The 9164-nt window shown below is 40.9% G+C and overlaps 1 protein-coding gene across 1 annotated transcript; it reads left to right on the top strand.

Annotated features, from left to right (window-relative positions):
* The first annotated feature begins 7837 nt into the window (after window positions 1-7837).
* LOC125349950 (dnaJ homolog subfamily A member 1-like) lies at window positions 7838-8889 on the top strand. Its single transcript, XM_048344211.1, is given in 2 exon segments — window positions 7838-8516; window positions 8519-8889. Coding segments are annotated over 2 exon segments (1038 nt in total). The 3' UTR covers window positions 8878-8889.
* Window positions 8890-9164: the final 275 nt, after the last annotated feature.

Here is a 9164-nt window from a genome sequence, read left to right as displayed (position 1 = left end):
AGGAGCCTGAACTGGCCGCACTGGCCATGCCCCCTTCCCAACAGGGGTGTGGGGACTGGCAGGCATTAGAAGCCCCACCTGAGGTACTGGGGCCTCGCGGACTTTTTCAACAAAAGTCACAGGCTCGCGGGTGGGCAATACCAGCCCAGCAGGGACACCTGGGCCCGATCACATGCCCCTCTCGCAGTGAAGGCACAGTCTGTGGGTGCTAACCTGCGCCTGGACACTTGATCCCACTGGGGCACACATATACTGTCCCCCACAGCAAACTCGCAGGAGGGAACAAGCACACCACAACAACCCAGGGCTCGCTCTGGTAGGCATACCCCGCACAGGTGGGCAAGGCCCCTCAGCAGCAGCACCAGCTGTGGTAGGCGCACGTCGCACAGGTGGGCAGGGCCCCTTGGCGACAGCGCCTGCTCTGATAGGCACACCCGCACAAGAGGGCAGAGCCCCCAGTGGCAGCACCTACTCAGTTTGGCGCATTTCGCATAAGTGGGTGGGCCGCCCCTCAACAACACTGGCCCCAGAGCAATCCACACAGGAGGACGAGCTGCCTGAGAGGTGAGCTCTTCTGAAAAAGATACAGAGTGGAAAAAAGAACCAAAGAGGAGAAAAGCCTCCACACCATGCTGAATCAACGACCAGCAAGCCCCCACCAGGGGCATGCTAGGGTCAACAAAACACAGCGACAGAACACTATCCCACAGAGAAAGACACAGAACCTACCAACCCCCAAGTGCAGGTAGGGTGACAACCCTGGCAACAACCGAGATGGTCACACTCACCCATTGGGCAGTAAGGTTCAACAGCCAAACTCAAATCCACAGCCAGAACACAAGTCTCCCACTGATGGACCAGTGGGAACCAGCACAAAGCCAAACCAGGGAAGCCACCCACAGATCTCCAGATGCGCAAATCACAAAGAAATATAACACATTTCAACAAAGGGCAAGCCAACTCGCCAGCTCCAAAAAGCAGCACGACTGAAGAGGAGTTGGAGAATAAAAAATCAACTGAGGCTATATTAGGAGAAATGATGGAAAGCCTCAGAAACGAAATCAAAAAACAATTCCAGGATTTTAGAGTGGAAGTCTCGAAGGACATCCAGGAAGCCAAGAAAGAAATGGAAGCAAAAATGGATACAGTGCAAACCTCCGTTGAAGAAGACCTTAACATCCTGAGAAGTGAAATGCATGAAAAAATACATTTAAAATACAACTCTTTAAAGGAAGAAATTTCCACGATCAGAGCTGATATGACAACCATAAATAGCTCTCTGACATCCATAAACTCCGCACTTGAATCCACAGCACAAATAATTGACCATATTGAATCCAGAATCTCTCTCTTGGACGATGATGCAGCCGATAAGAACCAGAAAATGACCACACTTCAAGAAACGGTAAAGCTCCTGGGCAGACTAATCCAGGAGCTAGTGGACAAAGACAAGAGATATAATCTGTGCATAATTGGAATAGAAGAAGGAGCCGAATACCAGAGCAGAGGGCTTAAACATATTTTCAATAAAGTTATTGCAGAAAACTTCCCCAATCTCACAAGGGACCCCATCTAGGTAACCGAAGCCTATAGGACACCTGGCAGACCAGACACCAGAAAAGCCACGCCAAGGCACATAATATTCAAGACTTCAGATCTCAAGAATAAAGAGCAAATTTTGAACGCAGCCAAAGCGAAGAAAGAAATTTATTACAATGGGAAGAGGATCCGAATAACAGCAGACCTCTCAACACAAAACTGCCACGCACGAAGAGAATGGAAGAACACCATCCAAGTTCTACAGGCCAACAAGTGCCAACATAGAATAAAATATCCAGCAAAGCCGGAGTTCATATTCGAGGGGAAAACCAGATCTTTCTATAGCAAAGAGGATCTAAAGGAGCATGTGAATAAAAAACCAGCCCTACAGTGAATTCTAAGAGGGGAATCCCACCCAACAGAAATCGTACAGAACACACAGACAGAAACAGAAAGAAACTACAATATCCAGAGCCCAACAGAAATAGCAGCTCACTAAAGACAAGAAAAAAAAAAGAGGAAAAACAGCCCAACAAGACAATGGAAGGAGAAAAAAAATTCTTATCCTTGATCTCTTTGAACATAAACGGTTTAACTCTCCGATAAAGAGGAGCAGACTGGCAGAATGGATCCGCATACAAAAAGTTGCCATCTATTGTCTACAAGAGACCCACCTTACAGCAAGGGATAAAAACAAGCCCCGAATGAAAGGATGGAGCAAGATCTTCCAAGCAAACGCACCTACCAAAAAAGCAGGAGTAGCCATCCTGATCTCAGACAAGCTGGACTTCTCAGTAAAATCAACTCAAAAAGACAAAGAAGGTCACTACATTTTAATAAAAGGAAAAATCCAGAATGAAGACATCACGGTGATAAATGTATACTCACCGAACAAAAGAGGCCCTACATATGTCAAGCAAATTCTCACAGAACTACAGAACAAGATAGACCCAAACACAATCATAGTGGGTGACTTTAATACCCCACTCTCTCCAAGAGACAGATCCAACACCGAGAGGATTAGCAAGGGAGCTGAGGACCTAAGTAAAACCATATTCCAAATGGATCTGACAGATCAATACAGAATCTTCCACCCTACAGAGACCCAATACAACTTCTTCTCAGCAGCCCATGGATCATACTCCAAAATAGACCATGTCATAGCCCACACAAAGAACCTCAGCAAATACAAAAGTATTGACGTCATCCCATGTATTATATCTGATCACAGTGGATTAAAGGTAACCCTCAATAACAACAGTTACCACAGTGGCTATACACATTCTTGGAGGCTAAACTCCACACTGTTATCCAACACTTTGGCTACAGACCAAATTAAAGATGAAATCAAAGAATTCATAAGCCACAATGACAATGAAAACACATCACAAAGAAACCTATGGGACACAGCTAAGGCAGTACTGAGGGGCAAGATCATTGCACTCAGCACCCTCATTAAAAGAATGGAAGCAGAGCAGGTGAATAACCTCACGATGAAACTAAAACAACTGGAGAAACAAGAAATGATCAAACCTACAACGACTAGGAGGAGAGAGATCACAAAGATTAAAGAAGAGATAAATCTGATTGAAAATAGAAAGACCATTCAACAAATACATAAGACTAAAGGCTGGTTCTTTGAGAAAATACACAAAATTGACAGACCCCTTGCAAGACTTACAAAAAAAAAAAAGAGAAGAGACTCATACCCATAAAATCAGGGACTCCACCGGAAAAATTACAACAAGTACACACGATATTCAAACAATCATAAGGAACTATTTCCAGAACCTCTACTCACTAAAAAACAATAATTTTACAGAAATGGATCAATTCTTAGAGAAGTATAAACTGCCCAAACTGAACCAAAAAGAAATAAATCAACTAAATAAACCAATAACTTACAGGGAAATACAGGGTGTAATCAAGAGCCTCCGAACAAAGAAAAGCCCAGGCCCAGATGGATTCACCAATGAATTCTATAAAACCTTTAGTGAGGAGCTAATACCAATACTCCTCAAACTCTTCCGCGAAAGAGAAACAGAGGGAGAAATCCCAAACTCATTCTATGAAGCTAATATCATATTCATTCCCAAACCAGGCAAAGACCCAACAAAAAAAGAGAACTAAGACCAATGTCAATAATGAACACAGATGCAAAGGTCCTCAATAAAATATTAGCTAACAGGATCCAGAAACTGATCAAGAAAATCATACATCATGACCAAGTAGGCTTCATCCCTCAGTCACAAGGATGGTTCAACATCCGTAAATCAATCAACGTAATTCACCACATCAACAGAACTAAAATCAAGAATCACATTGTTATCTTAGTCGATGCCAAAAAGCCTTTGACAAAAAACAACATCCATACTTATTAAAAGCTCTGGAGAGAACAGGAATAGATGGAAGGAACATTCCTCAAAACAATGAAAGCCATATACAGCAGACCAACTGCTAACATCATATTAAATGGAGAGAAACTTAAATCATTCCCCCTAAACACAGGAACAAGACAAGGATGCCCACTCTCCCCACTTCTGTTCAACATAGTGCTGGAATCCCTAGCCATAGCAATAAGGCAAGAGGAAGACATCAAAGAGATCCACATTGGCAAAGAAGAAATCAAACTATCCCTATTTGCAGACCACATGATCTTATATCTGAAGGACCCAAAAAACTCAGTCCCCAAACTTCTACACCTAATAAACCATTTTGGCAAAGTAGCAGGATACAAAATCAATCCACATAAGTCAGCAGCTTTTCTGTACACCAGCAATATACAAACAGAAAAGGAAATTATAGAAACAATTCCATTTACAGTAGCCAAAAAAAAAAAAAAAAAAAGTACCTAGGGATCAACGTAACCAAGGACGTGACGAACCTATTTAATGAGAACTATAAAAATCTAATAACGGAAAACAAAGAAGACAGAAGGAGATGGAAAGACCTCCCATGCTCATTGGTAGGCAGAATCAATATAGTGAAAAGGGCCATATTGCCCAAATTGTTATACAAATTCAGTGCAATTCCTATCAAAATCCCACTTACATCCTTCACTGAACTAGAGATAGCAATCCATAAATTCATATGGAACAGCAAAAGACGTAGAATAGCCAAAGCAATTCTAGGCAAAAAATAAAAGCAGTGCAGGAGGTATCACAATACCAGACTTCAAGCACTACTACAGGGCCATCATAACAAAAACAACATTGTATTGGTATAAAAAGAGACCAGAAGAACATGGGATCAGAATTGAAGATCCAGAAATAAAACCACACGCTTACAGTCAGCTGATATTTGACAAAGGAGCTAAAGACATACAATGGAATAAACATAGCCTCTTCAATTACTGGTGCTGGGAGAACTGGGCAGCCATATGCAGAAAACTCAAAGTAGACCCAAGCCTATCACTATGCACCAAGATCAACTCAAAATGGATCAAAGACCTCAATATCAGACCTGAATCCTTGAAACTACTGATAGACAGATTAGGAAAGACACTAGAACTTATAGGCACAGGAAGGAACTTCCTGAATAGAGTCCCAGGGGCACAACAAATAGGGGAAAGACTTGACAAATGGGACTACTACAAATTAAAAAGTTTCTGCACAGCTAAGGACATAGCCACCCAAATAGAAAGACAGCCAACGATATGAGAAAGGATCTTTACCAGCACAGCAACAGACAAAGGCCTAATATCTGTCATCTACAGAAAACTAAATAAACTAAGCCCCTCCAATCCCAATAAACCAATTAGGAAATGGGCAAACGAGCTAAAGAGAGACTTCACAAGAGAAGAGATAAAAATGGCAAAGAAACACATGAGGAAATGCTCAACATCCCTGGTAGTAAAGGAAATGCAAACAAAAACAACCCTGAGATACCACCTCACTCCAGTTAGAATGGCCTATACTCTGAACTCAGGCACCAACAAATGCTGGAGCGGGTACGGGAAAATGAGGAACCCTTCTCCATTTTTGGTGGGAGTGCAAATTAGTACAAGCACTTTGGAGATCAGTGTGGAGGTTTCTGAAAAAGCTCAATATAGACCTACCCTATGACCCAGCCATACCACTCCTAGGCATCTATCCCGAACAGCAGGTCCCAAGATATCAAAAAGACATTTGCACTTCCATGTTGATCGCTGCACAATTCACAATAGCCAAAATATGGCATCAACCCAGATGCCCCTCCACAGATGAATGGATCCAAAAAATATGGTACTTATACACAATGGAATACTACATAGCAAGTAGGAATGGTGAAATACTGTTTTTCACAGGGAAATGGTCAGAATTTGAACAATTAATGTTGATCGAGACAAGCCTAGAACACAGCAAACAAAGGGGCATGATCTCCCTTATATATCACTGTTAAGATTGGGTGACGGAGAGACAGTAGAGACCAGGTCTCTGAAACCGAAAACTGCTTGTCAAATAGTATTCCCCACAGAATTGGGTCAGCGACCCAACATTATGTAACTAAAACCAACCAACTACTCAACATATAAAGGTCAAAAATTGACCTCTCAGGGGAATACAATAGCTCAAAAGCTATGTATGTATGTTTATATAAGACTACTGTCGACATATTGTCTAATGTCGACATTACATTTAAAGCCCTAGGCGAATTTTCTTTGGCGTGGGCCACGTGGCTACTGTATAAGTTCTTGGCACATTGTGTATTGTATATATTGTATATATTGTATATATTGTATAGTCTACCTGACCTAGGGAATGGAAAGAAAAACAGGGTGTAAGATATCACAAGAAATGTACACACTGCCCTACTATGTAACTGTACCCTTTTTGCACAACACTTTGTCAAAAATTTTTTGTGTAATTAATAAATAAATTACAAAAAAAATTGCTTGCCTATATTGTTCTGGTCTGGACTGTCCTCTGTTTTCTGTATCCCCTGACTGTGACAGACGAAATGTGACAGACTCCCTTAACCCCCTGGATTTATATTTAGCTCATTAAAAAGATTTACAGGCAACAGCTCACAATCAGAGTGAGAGTTTGCAAAGAACTCTGGAGGACCCAGCCTCCTTAAGCAGCAAATTTTTTGGTGTGCTGAAATGTTTTGTTAAAACTATCAAGCCTTAGAAAATGAAGCTGGAAAATGCTACAATTATTTGCTGAAAGTTGTCTTAAAATTTGTGTGTTGCAGGAGTAAGATTGGCAAAAAATATCTCTTGCCACTGGAAAATGTACCACCGATATTTATTTTGCGTGCTTTAAGATCTTTTGAATATGTATGTGTGTTTGTGCATTTGTGAGTGTGAACATGTTCAAAACTGTAGTATGATGCAAAATTAAGTTTAAGTTTCAATTACCAAATGTTTTAAAATACAGAAACTAGAGTTAAAAAGGATTGCTCAGGGCTCTTTAATTAGCAGTCAAAAAAAAAGTGGGTATCTTAATGAATTAAGATTTGATTTAACAAAGGACAATTTGGTATGAATTCATCAATTCCTATGGAGTCTGGATGGAGCCAATAGAGGGCTTTCTTTCGTCTCTTTGTTTTCAGGTAAACATTGGAAACCTGGTGGTAAAAATAAATGGTTTGGCTGGAATTTCTAAAACTGCCCCTTGAGAGGTACTAAGTTAAAAAAGTGTATTTACCTAATGTGATTTGATTCGTGTGCTGTTTTTGCAATTCGGATGTACTGAAAAAGCAAAGATCCTGAGACTGAATTTCTTGTGTTTCTAATTCTGGTGAACACTATTAAAAGTACTTTTGTTACAATTGTTTTGGATATCAGTTTAATGATTCATGTACTGAATTTTATGTGTATACTTTGATGTAATAAGTAAGATTCCTAATTATCTTAAGTTACATATGATCTGGCAAGTATTTTAAAGTATATATATATATATATATATATATATATATATATATATAATGTGGATGAAAGTAAACTCTCATTAACTCTCTGTATGTAGAAAAAATGGCAAAAAGAGCTAATGTTTCCCACGAATTTATTGGAAAGCTGAATGGATAAGTATTTCTAATTCTGTAATTGTAATTAACTGTAACTCTTGCATTAAGAGAAATTGTCCTTTGAGTTTAAAGGTCTTCATGCAGTAGCTGGGACAAAAGGGGAAAAAATGGCTCTTTTAAACAGGCAGCCAGGAGACTGGATGCCCCCTGGGTTTCAGAGCTTTTGGATACAAATAAGACTGAGGCAAAGGTGTAAAAGCCTTGACTTTAAAGGCATTAAGATACATTTCTAGATAAAAAATTTGAGCAGCCAGAGTGCTAAAGAGTAAATATTAGGGAACTTTCCAGAATGCTCGGAGAGAGGTTGGAGGAGCGGCGGCTTCCCCAGCTGTGCACAGCTACGCGCTCCTTCCCTCTCCTTCATAGGCCCCAGCCCACTCACAGGCTAGAAAATGGTGAAGAAACCACTTACTATGATTTTTTCAGAGTCAAACCCAATGCCACCCAGGAAGAATTGAAAAAGGCTTACAGGAAACTAGCCTTGAAGTACCACCCTGATAAGAATCCAAATGAAGGAGAAAAGTTTAAACAGATTTCTCAAGCTTACGAGGTTCTCTCTGATGCCAAGAAAAGAGAATTATATGACAAAGGAGGAGAACAGGCAATTAAGGATGGTGGAGCAGGTGGCGGTTTTGGCTCCCCCATGGACATCTTTGATATGTTTTTTGGAGGAGGAGGAAGGATGCAGAGAGAAAGGCGAGGTAAAAATGTTGTGCATCCGCTCTCAGTTACCTTAGAAGATTTATATAATGGTGCAACAAGAAAACTGGCTCTGCAAAAGAATGTGATTTGTGACAAATGTGAAGGCCGTGGTTGTAAAAAAGGGGCAGTGGAGTGTTGTCCCAACTGCCGAGGTACTGGGATGCAAATACGAATTCATCAGATAGGACCTGGAATGGTTCAGCAAATTCAGTCTGTGTGCATGGAGTGCCAGGGCCATGGAGAAAGGATCAGTCCTAAAGATAGATGTAAAACTGCAATGGAAGGAAAATAGTTCAAGAGAAGAAGATTCTGGAAGTTTATATTGACAAAGGCATGAAAGATGGCCAGAAGATAACATTCCATGGTGAAGGAGACCAAGAACCAGGATTGGAGCCTGGAGATATCATCATTGTATTAGACCAGAAGGACCATGCTGTTTTTACACGACGAGGAGAAGACCTTTTCATGTGTATGGACATACAACTGATTGAAGCATTGTGTGGCCTCCAAAAGCCAATCTCCACTCTTGACAACCGAACCATAGTCATCACTTCTCATTCAGGTCAGATAGTCAAGCATGGAGATATCAAATGTGTTCTAAATGAAGGCATGCCAATTTATCGATGACCATATGAAAAGGGCCACCTAATCATTGAGTTTAAGGTAAACTTTCCTGAAAACGGCTTCCTCTCTCCTGATAAACTCTCTTTGCTGTAAAAACTTCTTCCTGAGAGGAAGGAAGTAGAAGAGACTGATGAAATGGATCAGGTAGAACATGTGGATTTTGATCCAAATCAGGAAAGATGACACCATTATAATGGAGAAGCTTACGAGGATGATGAACATCACCCTAGAGGTGGTGTTCAGTGTCAAACCTCATAATGGAGTCAGTGAATAGCACCCACTACTGGCAT

The sequence above is a fragment of the Perognathus longimembris genome, chromosome 1 (assembly GCF_023159225.1).
Source record: "Perognathus longimembris pacificus isolate PPM17 chromosome 1, ASM2315922v1, whole genome shotgun sequence".
Classification (NCBI taxonomy): domain Eukaryota; kingdom Metazoa; phylum Chordata; class Mammalia; order Rodentia; family Heteromyidae; genus Perognathus; species Perognathus longimembris.
Note: the sequence above shows the minus strand (reverse complement) of the source record. Positions and strands in the feature narration are given on the sequence as shown.